Genomic DNA, 12,028 nt, shown 5'->3' with positions numbered 1-12,028 from the left:
ACTATTTAAAGTACCTGTCCTCTTCTGCCGCGTGTGTTGGTCTGGTTTCTGCTTATTGTCCTCCGACCACCTGGCCCTCTCTGGATCTGTTTATGTCCAGAAGGAATGCATCACAACTTACGATTTCTTTAAGCAGCTGTGAGTGGAAATTGCTTTTCGGGGAGACATTTATGACCCCCCCATTCAAAGGCTGACATCTCAAACACAGGAAGGAAGGAACTGAGAAGAAGAAGTGCCATACAGTATCAAAAGGGTCTGTTCAAAACGCAAGCTACCTTTTTGAAAAAACTAAAATAACTTTTAATAAAAGAAATAGTTTAAGATTTCATGACAGAAGGGAAGTGATTTTTCTTATATTTTAACTAAATCTGCACCCGATTTGACATTTATCAGGCCATTAAATAGGCGTTATAATCAGTCGCTATAAGCACCATAGATGTGGTTCCTTAGGGGCCTACTACACCTACTACGTTGTAAATGAGAAAATGAAACTTAAAAGCAACACGTTCTAATTAGTTTTAGGCAATATAACTTCAACTTCTTTAGTTTTATGCAAAAAAAGAGTAAGTTTAGGCAATAAAACTACAACTTCTTTAGTTTTAGGCCACAAAAACTACAACTTCTTTAGGTTTAAGCAAAAAAATTACAACTTCTTTAGGTTTAGGCAACAAAAACTATAACATCTTTAGGTTTAGGCAAAAAAAAAGAACTACAACTTCTTTAGGTTTAGGAAAGAAAAACTACAACTTCTTTAGGTTTAAGCAAAACAAAAACAACAACTACAACTTCTTAAGGTTTAAGCAAAACAAAAACAACAACTACAACTTCTTAAGGTTTAGGCAATAAAATTACAACTTCTTTAGTTTTAGGCCACAAAAACTACAACTTCTTTAGGTTTAAGCAAAACAAAAACAACAACTACAACTTCTTTAGGTTTAAGCAAAACAAAAACTACAACTTCTTTAGGTTTAAGCAAAACAAAAACAACAACTACAACTTCTTAAGGTTTAGGCAATAAAATTACAACTTCTTTAGGTTTAGGCAACAAAAACTATAACATCTTTAGGTTTAGGCAAAAAAAAAGAACTACAACTTCTTTAGGTTTAGGAAACAAAAACTTTAACTTCTTTAGGTTTAGGCAAAAAAATAACTACTTCTTTAGTTTTAGGCCACAAAAACTACAACTTCTTTAGGTTTAAGCAAAAAAACAACAACAACTACAACTTCTTAAGGTTTAGGCAATAAAATTACAACTTCTTTAGGTTTAGGCAACAAAAACTATAACATCTTTAGGTTTAGGCAAAAAAAAATAACTACAACTTCTTTAGGTTTAGGAAAGAAAAACGTTAACTTCTTTAGGTTTAGGCAAAAAAATAACTACAACTTCTTTAGGTTTAGGCAACAAAAACTACAACTTCTTTAGGTTTAAGCAAAAAAATTACAACTTCTTTAGGTTTAGGCAACAAAAACTATAACATCTTTAGGTTTAGGCAAAAAAAAATAACTACAACTTCTTTAGGTTTAGGAAAGAAAAACGTTAACTTCTTTAGGTTTAGGCAAAAAAATAACTACAACTTCTTTAGGTTTAGGCAACAAAAACTACAACTTCTTTAGGTTTAAGCAAAAAAATTACAACTTCTTTAGGTTTAGGCAACAAAAACTATAACATCTTTAGGTTTAGGCAAAAAAAAATAACTACAACTTCTTTAGGTTTAGGAAACAAACTTTAACTTCTTTAGGTTTAGGCAACAAAAAAAACAACTAAACTTCTTTAGGTTTCGGTAAAAAAACAACTACAACTTCTTTAGGTTTAGGCAAAGAAAAACCTACAACTTCTTTTGGTTTAGGCAAAAAAGCCTACTTCTTTAGGTTAAGGCAACAAAACTACAATTTCTTTCGGTTTGTACAAAAAAAAAATCACCTAGTTAAGTTTAATGAAAAACATTGCGTTTTGGATTAGAATAACTACTAACACAAAGACAACTACACATTGTTGGTTTTACACGGGATGTGAAATCCAGTCTCCTGGGTGAAAAACCTGTAGCACGCCCCTATTGACCCACATCTATGGGACTTATAGTGACTAATAACACCTACAGTATTTAATAGCCTGACAACAGTCTAATCGTCTGAAATCTAAGTGCTTAAAACAAGGTGACATATTAATTCATTATTCAACCAAAAACCCACCAAACATACACAAAATAAATGAAGATCTGCATGATTCTAACATTTCAAACTCCACAAGCTCTAAAGATGTCCATAGTAGAAGCACTTAACTCACCCATTTCGTCACATATGGAACAGGAACTGGAGAGGGTGGGTGGATGGGGGGGCTCTCCTCCTCAAGGGTGCTCAGGATTAGGGCCTGGAAGTCTGTTAGATAATAGATCAAAGAGATACACCGGGGAGCACTTCTTGCTTTTCCCCACATAACGCTCATCTTCATACATAATGGAATTTTTTGCAATTCCACCTGAAGATCAGACGACAAGACTTTGGTCCTTGAATCACACACAATGTTGAAAAGGGGTCACCGCGGATCACTGGCGCGATTATAATATAAATGCGAGCTCAAGTGCAGGTACTGACAATGCAAAGAGCAAAACTTAACCCGGTCAGGACCCACCGGAGAATCAAAACAAGGTGCTCTTTATGAATGGGTTACGTTCATCACAATACACTTGCTTTAGTTAACTGAAGTTGTGAAGAATTTGTTATTAATTGTGAGCAGCAGAGAAAATGAAATACCCACTGCGAATTGAGAGAGTAATTTAAAAGTAAAAGACCTGCATTCAAAAATGTATAAGTCTTATCAGCAGAATGTAGACGACTTAAAGGTGCAGTGTGTAGGATTTGGTGACATCTAGCAGTGGGGTTGCAGACTGCAACCAACTGAGTACCCCTCCGCTTTCTCCTTCCTTTCCAAGACTGCGGTAACGTGAGCCGCCGAGTGCAAAACCTTGGTAACGCCGTTCACCTCACTCAGAGGCCATCCATACCATAATACCACTACTTTAGGAGCAACGGAAGTCAGACGGCGGCTGGCGTTGAAACCGTAGTTTCACAAGCGTGTCGGAGAACTTTCAGGTAACATATAAATGTGAAAGGCTCTCTCTAGAGCCAGTGTTTGGTTTGTCCGTTCTGGGCTACTGTAGAAACATGGAGGAGCAACATGGTGGACTCCGTTAAGAGGACCCGCTCCCTATGTAAATAAGAAGGGCTTATTCTAAGCTAATGAAAACACAATTCTTGGTTTCAGGTGATTATACACTAGAGAAAACATCCTTATTAATACTATATTACATTTCTGACAATAGATCCCCCTAAATGTTACACACTGTTCCTTTAAATCTTAAAAGGAATAGTCTGACATTATGAAAAATATGCTTATTTGCTTTCTTGCAGAGTTAAATGAGAAGATCGATACCACTGTTATCAGACAGATATGTATCAATATTCTCATCCAACTCTCAACAAGGCGAATAAGTGTATTTTACAAAGTGTCAAACTCTTCCTTTAATCTGCTAAGTAGCCTAGCCAACTAATAGTTGTAGTAATATGTGTGTAACACATGTAGTAACAAGGACAATACTACCCTCATAAATGTCGTGAAGGAGAATTGTTAGTATCATAAAATGGTAGTAATCATAAAAAGTATCTTTACAATGTACCAAGTACTGCACCTAAAGTACTTAGTTACATTCTACCACTGATAGTTTCACATCAAGAAAATGTAGAAATGGCACACAATAAATGGAGCAGAATAAAAGTATCAACAATTCAAATATAAACAAGGTAATCTAACATGTATAGCAACAAAAGGAGTATGGTCTTTATATTCCTTTGCTAGTACACCATTCCCCCCAACAGTGAGGTGAAACTTCAGTGCTGGCAAAGAGTCTGCATCAGCAGAGAGCCATTAGTGCAAAGGGACGAGAGAGAAATCAATGGTCATCTTGTTCATAGGAGACTCCCATTCAGGTGCAGCCTTCAATCTCTGGAAACACTAAGTGCTGAAGTCTGAGCGTAAAAAAACGGCCACAATAGTAGATAGCCACGAGCAGGACAGGCACTTTATTGAAAAAATCTATTGGGAGAGCAACTTGGCTTTTAAAAACTAAAGACCTTCATATGCAGACTAATGTTTTCTACAAATGACATCTACTTCCCAGATGCAGAATTTCAAGAGGACTTGAAAATGGTTCATTTCCAGAAAAAAAAGAAGCTACACATACATATGTAGAATCAATACTACAACACTGCAATACTCCACAATTTCAGGGTAAGCTTCACCCGTCACTCGCATCACTCTGCTGCCACTTAGTGGACAAACTGGAGAACTCCATCATATGAAGACATTCAATTTCAATTCGTGTCCATTTCTTTCATGCTCTCATTCAGACTTGTTTTTCCTCAAGATGTTGCCTGAAAATAAAGCCTTATTTTAATAAAAATATATATTCATTTAATTCATATTTTCATTTTGATGCATCCAAAAATAACCCTTGAATATAGAGTATGCAAAAATGACGTCCAAATGACTAGCTTTCATATTCAAAAGTTATTCAGTACTATTGTGCTACGACAACAATTCATTATTCTAAAAGCTGGAAACTAAAACAATTATGTCTTTAAAGTCAACAGCATTGTTGCTTCAGTGGTCAATGATTAAATTGCAAGAAACAAAAGCAGTTTACCCCTCTGAGACCCGCGATCCCGACCCACTTTACTGTCTTTCAGATGCTGTAACAGGTTCACTTTTAGAGCTAGTGAAGCTACATATCTCATATGAAACTAGAAAGATTAAGGAATCCAATGGTACCAACCACGTCATACTAGCTTGTTGCAAAGGAGCTAAATAACGCTCGCACTTTGGGCTAAATTTTGGCAAGGAAAAACTGGCATGGCCATTTTCAAAGGGGTCCCTTGACCGCTGACATCAAGATATGTGAATGCAAATGGGTTCTATGGGTACCCACGAGTCTCCCCTTTACAGACATGCCCACTTTATGATAATCACATGCAGTTTGGGGCAAAAAACATGCAGTTTTTTGAATGCAGTATAAATGTGTTTCTATCACCTATTCAAAAAATTATGTGTTTGAATATTTCTGCATACTGGGGTACCTAAACAGTCTTGGAATTACATAAATTGGGTATGACTGGAAAGCTGAGATTCTTGTGGATCCAATGAGCCCAATTGTATTCATGTGTGTAATGACATTAGTCCCCATAGTAGCCATTTCATTGTTGAGAGACCATTTTTTTAAACTTGACCTCACTGTATAAAATGACCTGTAGTGACCTCTAGCATTATCACAGCCTCATGAAACTTTACAGCCACAAACTAGATACCTAGAGCATTCAGAGGATGGATCACTTTCCTAGCTAGATTGATAATAAGGGGGTTTCTGAGCAGTTACCAGAACAGAAGTGCTCGCCATCTAATCGCCAAAAAATTAAATTCTTGCGGAAATCTCCAAATGTCAAAAGTGTTTGATACCAAATCTCAGCATGTCTTTTTCTATGCTGTTCCTCAAGGTCTTGGTGTCTTAATGTGGTATTTTGGAGGGATTATCAATTCTCAATTGGTAAAAATGTTTTAAATTTAGCACCAACTCAAACGGTAAACGGTATCAATCCAAAAATGTATGAGTCATAATAGAGCATGAGAATGACCATCATTTACGTCAATCATAATGTTCTAAACCCTTATACACTTTATTTTAATAAATTAATGAATGTTTATTTCTGATTTATGACTAGAACAACTTGACACACAGTGCTGAGCTGCATCTCAAATTAATCTTCAGGTTCTCCGCTTTCAGATGATGTTCACCACTTCTATGTGACATCTACTGTTGACCTGCTATCTCCCCCTAAAGACCCCCTGTACCCCCCTAAAAAAGACAAAAACAGGTCTATTGTGGGTCTCAGAGGGTTATCAGCCTGCACATACGTAACATAACCTAAGAGTTCTTACTGGCAAAGAAATAGCTTATGATGCAGTTAAAGTTTTTCTATTTTCAGAAAAACACACCGGACCCTCCACTCATTGAGGGATGCCTTCCAGTGTGTGTGAGTCTGAGTAGAGTGTTTGAGGAGAGAGCTGCTGTGGCGGAGTGGACACTATCAGTGGAACGCCATGGATGACCACATTCTGGCCACCCAGGCTGATGTTCGGCACCAGCAGCGCCCTTTCCTCGCAGGTTAAGGCACTCTCCCTGAACGCAACCGCTGGCTTGGACAGGTCCTCCGACGGACCGCACACCATGTCGGGTGGAGTCGCTGTGGTCACCATGGTGGCGGTGTTCCCTTCTGTCACCACTGTGACCTCCGTGCCGCCCTCCTGGATCAAGGCGTTGAGTCCCTCCAGCTCAGAGCAGGTTGTGATGAAAGTCTGTGAGCTGCCGCTGGAGTCCTGAGCAGTAATGGCCGTGTGCAGCAGGGCCTGGTGGAGTGGGTTGTTTGCGTCGCCGCCGCCGGGGCTGAGCTGCGTCAACAGGACTGTCTGGGGTTCTAGGGTGGCCTCTGCAGTCTGGGACATCCCGAGGGGCTGCATGGGCGTGAGCAGGTTCACATGTTGGATCATGGAGTTCACAACCATGTCCTGGTTCTCTGGGCTCAGTAGGACCATGCTGGTCTTGTGCTGACTGTCCACACCAGCTGGAATTAAGGCGTTCTCCTGACCAAGAGGGTGGGAGACGATGATTTTGAGCTGTGCACTGCTGTAAGGAGCCATGGAGTCAGACGGGAGAGGAACTTCCAGCTGGGTGTTGCTCTGCGACGCTGTGACGGGAACCAGGTTGACTGTATCGGTTGGCGCGGAGAGCTGGAGCTGCAACACGTTCTGAGTGTCTCTGTGCTGCTTCTTGTGGCTTCGCAGGGAGTCTTCCCTCACAAAGGAAGCGTCGCACGAGTCACAGCAGAAAGCTCGAGCCGCCTCCAGCTTAGCCCGGTACCTGGAGCCAACGGGCTTCGGGGAGTCCCCTCCTCCGCTTTTCCCCCCACCTTTCCCGCCGCCGCCACTGCCGTTTTCCGGCTTATCCGAGTGGCACTTCTTTTTGTGGATGACGAGGTTGCTGCGCTGCTTGGAGGCGAAGTTGCAGAAGTCGCACCTAAAGGGGCGATCCTCCGAGTGGATCCTCTCGTGGACCTTGAGCGCCCCCTTGCTGGCGCAGGAGTAAGTGCACTTGGAGCACCGGATGGGCTGGGTGGGCTGGTGTTCTCGCGAGTGTTGCCGCAGAGCGGTCTTGCTGGCGCACTGGAAATCGCAGTGCACGCAGTGGAAGGAGTTCTCGGTGCCGTGCTTGATCTGGATGTGAGACTTCAGGTTGCCTTTCATGGCGCAGCGGTACTCGCAGAAGTCACACTTGTAGGGTTTCTCGCCGGAGTGGATCCGGATGTGCCTCTTCAGGTCTGAGTTGATTTTGAACTTTGCGTCGCACTGTTGGCACTGGAAAGGTGCGTCCCCTTGGAGTGAAATCAAATGAAGGCCAAGAAAAAATGATTCTTAAATGCAGTCTAAATTCCACAGTTGCTGACAATTCTTGATTTGTGACTACCTACCAGTGTGTGAGCGGAGGTGGACGGTGAGCTGGCTGGAGTTACGGCTGGCGTATGGACAGATCTGGCATTTGAAAGGCCGCTCATCATAGTGGATGCGAAGGTGCTTCTTCAGACTGCTGCTGTCTGCCGCCGCGTAAGGACAGTGTTTGCACTTGTGCGGCTTCTCGCCCGTGTGCGAGCGGCTGTGCATGTTGAGCTTGTCCCGCCGACTGAAGCGCTTGTGGCACAGCTCACATTCAAACGGCTTCTCACCTGGATGGGAAAAACAACACGTGTCAATATTTGATTCTTAAAGTGGGTAGATATGGAGCAAATCTGATTTTAAAAAGTTATTTTTATAAAACAGTCACTATATCCTGACCGTAATGCATGAGATAGGTAATTTAAAAAAAATAATGTGCCTCTGTGTCTTCCGGTGCTCCTAATAGCATCTGCAAGATTTCAGAGACCGGAGGAAAACAACCAATCAGAGCCGAGCTGGAGCCTTACCGTCTCTGAGCAGCTGTCAGTCACTCGCAAACTCTAATCAAACGGTCAAACTAGGCAGCGCTGATCAAATATAAATCAATATATTGTTACTGTAATGTCTATTTCTCACACAAAATGTTTTCAGAAACATCTTGTAGTGTACTGTTAAGCTATAAAATGAGAAAGTTTGAAGCCTTGTTGAGATCAATTGAGGAACTACCAAGCACCGCCCACCAGCCGGAGCAAACTTTCTCATTTCACAGCTAAACAGTACAATACAAGATGTTTCTGAAAACAGAAATAGGCATTACAATAACATTATATTAATTCATATTTGATCAGCGCTGCCTAATTTGACCGTTTGATCGGAGTTTGCGAGTAATTGACACCTGCCTCCGTTGAATGAACAGCCAATAGGAACGCTCTCTCTCTGAAATGACCTGTGATTGGCCAAAGTCTCCCGTCATGGGATACATTTTCTAAAGTCTGAAAACAGAGCCATGAGGAGGTGCAGAAGTCTAGTTTTCTCTCAGAACACTTGAATTACAATATGCTGAAAGGTTATTATGGAATTTTTGTCCCAATGATGCCAAAAACATTCTGCCTACTGCTGCTTTAAGTGCTTAAGCAACAGAGAATGACAAAGTGCAAAGCGTTGACATACCGGTGTGGGTTTTGAGATGCCGCTCCATGTCTTTTTGGCCATACTGCGTCTTAAAAGTGCAACCTGTAGACAGAAATACAGAACAGAAAAAAACAGAAATAGGGCTTTTACAAGGTGTGTGTAGCCGGTGTGTGTAGCCTGTTGTAAATGCATCTAGAAGCGTCCTAAATAAATAACAGCTAATAGACGTGGGCAGGAAGTGCTGTTTTCCCTGCACGGCAGCTGAAAAAGAAGGAATGTGTTACAGTCGTAAATGGAAAGAGGCACCAACCTGAGAAACAGCAGCTGTGTCTCTTTGAAGTCAGGGAAGGTTTTAATTTTTTGGAAGGTGTTTTCTGTGCTTTGGTCAGGATCTTTTTGACACCTCTCATGACACAGGTCTGGTAGGTTTCCTCGAAAACAAACTCAGTGCTGGAATCTGGAGCAGAATGAGAACATGACTGTATAAGTGCATGACTGTAAATCAAGTCTGCATGCAAATAATTGACAACAAAACCAGAAGTACAGCTTCTTCTTTTTCTTACCTGTGAGAGTGGTTGTTGTTGCAGTGGTGGCTGATGTGTCAGAGGTGGGTAAGGAGCATCCATTTTGCTTGTGGGCGAGAAAGATCTCAAAGTTATTATACTGCTGCTTGCAGAAGCCACAGATGTGGATGTCTGGGCTCACCTCCACCACAACAGCATGTCCTGCACAGACACCAGGAGACACAAAACAAGCACCCATGATGTCAATATAGGAAGCTGCATGAATATGTGACACTGGCAACAAGATGACTGCAATATTAAGATGCTAAATCATGACTGGGATGTTAGAGATGTAGTCTAGTTAGGGATCCTTTACCTTCGGTGTTGTATGTTGCCATTTTCGAGATTGTTTCTGCTGATCAACTCATCTTCTGGCTCCTTAAAGCCTACAAGACGTCCAGCATGTCTTTAAACTGTACTAAACGCAGACAGCACAACTATTATTATATTTCAAAACGCAAATCTACCGCGGTTTAGATTATCAATGGTAATAACAGTTTACTTCTCTGACAACACTAATACAAGTCGGGTTTGCGACATGCTGCGTGGGCTTTACGGCAGCGGGATAAGCATGCGTTTTGTCGTCCGGGCTACGTCACATGATGCCTTTAAAAGCTATAGGAAAAATCTAAACTATCACCTCTGAGCATGGACCATAGGCAAGGCAAGGCAGCTTTATTTGTATAGCACATTTCAGCAACAGGGCAATTCAAAGTGCTTTACATAAACATTCAAGAACATTAAGACATAATTAAAACAGTTATAAAAACATAAAAACATTAAAGATTAGAAAATAAAAACAAGCTAAAAATAAAAGTTAGGATAGAAGCTAAAATAGAATATAACACACAAGAGTAAAAACTCTTGTGCAGTATAAGATCATTATCTGGTTTAATAAAAGGCAGCATCAGCAAACAGGAAGGTTTTAAGCTTTGGTTTAAAAGAACTCAGAGTTGGAGTTGGTCCTGCAGTTTTCTGGGAGCTTGTTCCAGATATATTTGGTGCATAAAAACTGATAGGAACGATAACACGATAAAAGTTGTGTATTTTTTTGGTTACACAATTATATTTTTTACAGTAACTATTGTACTGTTGTTATTATTTATATATTTTTTATTGCTATTTGGTTTTCCTCTAGAATTGTCTTGTATATACTTGTAATTTTGGAAAGTGAACTAATCAAAACACCAATTGTAAAAGCCTGATATTTTTCCTCTGTGTATTCTGCCAGTGCGTCATAACCTGTCTTCTGACTGTCTTAATTGCGCAAAAAAAAAAGTGTAAACAAATAAATGAATACATAAATAATCATGGCCTATTGCAGGGGTCAGCAACCTGCGGCTCCGGAGCCACATGCGGCTCTTTAGCCCCTCTCCAGTGGCTCCCTGTGGGTTTTTAAAAATGCAAATGAATAACTGTTTTCTGTTTACATTTTCATTTTTATTTATCATTGTTGTAGGTCTATGGTTCAACGGTACAACGGAGTATTAGGGCCCCATTAAGGAAAAAAAAATAATCTGAGATTTCAAGAATAAAGTCATAATATTATGAATATTATTTTTTCTTGTAAACTTCTGACTTTATTCTCGTAATATTCTCTATACTCTTTTGACGGTAAAGGTTGCTGACCCCTGGCCTTTTGTTTAGTAAATGTCACTGGAGTAATTGACTTTGGGTATTTACGAGGTACCTGAGCGCAGCATTAGCACTGAACATTGGGATTCAGCCACATGGCCTCTTCTGTCCTCAAAATGTTATTTAGTTCTTTTAAAAAAGTACAGACAGCCTACTCATATACAACTTTATCATTCAGACAACATTCAACTCAAAGTGAGAGACATTTGAGGATATTCTCCCGCTATAACCGCGTTTTCTTCGTTTCTAAAAAGCTTAGGACGACCGTTAAGCTATTGTAAGCATTACTGCCACCTGTCGTGTTGGAAGTCCAATGAAAAGGCCCACAATGGCCTGGCTACCATGCATACTAAAAATACTCCTTTGTTGGACCATAAAAATAACAATTGATACTCGACGTTGGCCTAAAAGTCCTGGCTGCGGTGCAACGACTAAAAGAATATTCCTGGTGTGAGAAGGTAAGCTTTCAGATGTAGCAATTGCTGTAGGGCACTTAAATATACATACTCTACCATCTTTCAAGTAAGGGCAATTTACTGAGTTGTTGGGGTGAGTGAATGAGAATGCCTCTTTTTTTATGCCAGAGCAGTCGTGCTAGTGTGAATAAGCCATGAAAGTGACTGACATACAGCTCCATTTCAGTGGCAGGTCCTTAACTGCCTGATTGCCACTGTGAAGCTCAGGAATTTCCTTACGCTGACTTTCCTGCATGGCAAAGGCACAGGACTGATTCCTTCCCTGCTGAAACAGCAAATCCTTGACACACACACACACACACACACACACACACACACACACACACACACACAGTGCAGTGCCTTTCATGGCCTGCTCAAACGAATCTGACTACTTGATTACTGCTGTCTTTGAATTTGATTCTGTCAGGATTGTCCCCATAGATTCAAAAGCAGGTATGGTAACAGTTTATGTCATATTAGTAGGAAAAGTACTGTTTTCTCAGGGCATTTTAAAAATGGATGACTCGGTCCAAAAGAAAAGGAAAATACATGAAAAGGAAATGATTAAATAAATCATTTGGATCTGACCGAAGAGTGTGCAAATCATATGCACATAAATCCCCCCACAAAGTCGGTACTGTTAAATGTACATCAAAGAGCACATTCACATGTGACAGACAAATGACTCAGACATGGGTTAATTAAAG

The 12,028-nt window shown here is 40.5% G+C and overlaps 1 protein-coding gene across 2 annotated transcripts; it reads right to left on the bottom strand.

Annotated features, from left to right (window-relative positions):
- Positions 1 to 4,049: 4,049 nt before the first annotated feature.
- Positions 4,050 to 9,765, bottom strand: zfp64 (zinc finger protein 64 homolog (mouse)). 2 transcript variants are annotated; one of them, XM_074643316.1, is made up of 7 exons: positions 9,545 to 9,708; positions 9,371 to 9,390; positions 9,229 to 9,295; positions 8,976 to 9,122; positions 8,705 to 8,767; positions 7,573 to 7,824; positions 4,307 to 7,476 (listed from the first exon to the last, which is right to left on the bottom strand). In XM_074643316.1, the coding sequence occupies exons 1-7, from the start codon at positions 9,564 to 9,566 to the stop codon at positions 6,056 to 6,058; spliced, it is 1,992 nt and encodes a 663-aa protein (XP_074499417.1). In that variant the 5' UTR covers positions 9,567 to 9,708; the 3' UTR covers positions 4,307 to 6,055. The 2 variants fall into 2 exon arrangements, with proteins under 2 accessions (XP_074499416.1, XP_074499417.1); XM_074643315.1 differs by having other exon boundaries at positions 4,050 to 7,476; positions 9,229 to 9,390; positions 9,545 to 9,765.
- Positions 9,766 to 12,028: the final 2,263 nt, after the last annotated feature.

This window comes from Sebastes fasciatus, chromosome 8, assembly GCF_043250625.1.
Source record: "Sebastes fasciatus isolate fSebFas1 chromosome 8, fSebFas1.pri, whole genome shotgun sequence".
NCBI classification, from domain to species: domain Eukaryota; kingdom Metazoa; phylum Chordata; class Actinopteri; order Perciformes; family Sebastidae; genus Sebastes; species Sebastes fasciatus.
Note: the sequence above shows the minus strand (reverse complement) of the source record. Positions and strands in the feature narration are given on the sequence as shown.

Coding starts and splice junctions, on each gene's coding strand:
- zfp64 (XM_074643315.1), bottom strand. CDS start 9,566: ATGGCAACATACAACACCGAAG. Junction 9,391..9,544: donor GGCAACATACAACACCGAAG/GTAAAGGATCCC, acceptor GTGTCTGTGCAG/GACATGCTGTTGTGGTGGAG. Junction 7,477..7,572: donor CCACCTCCGCTCACACACTG/GTAGGTAGTCAC, acceptor TTTCACTCCAAG/GGGACGCACCTTTCCAGTGC.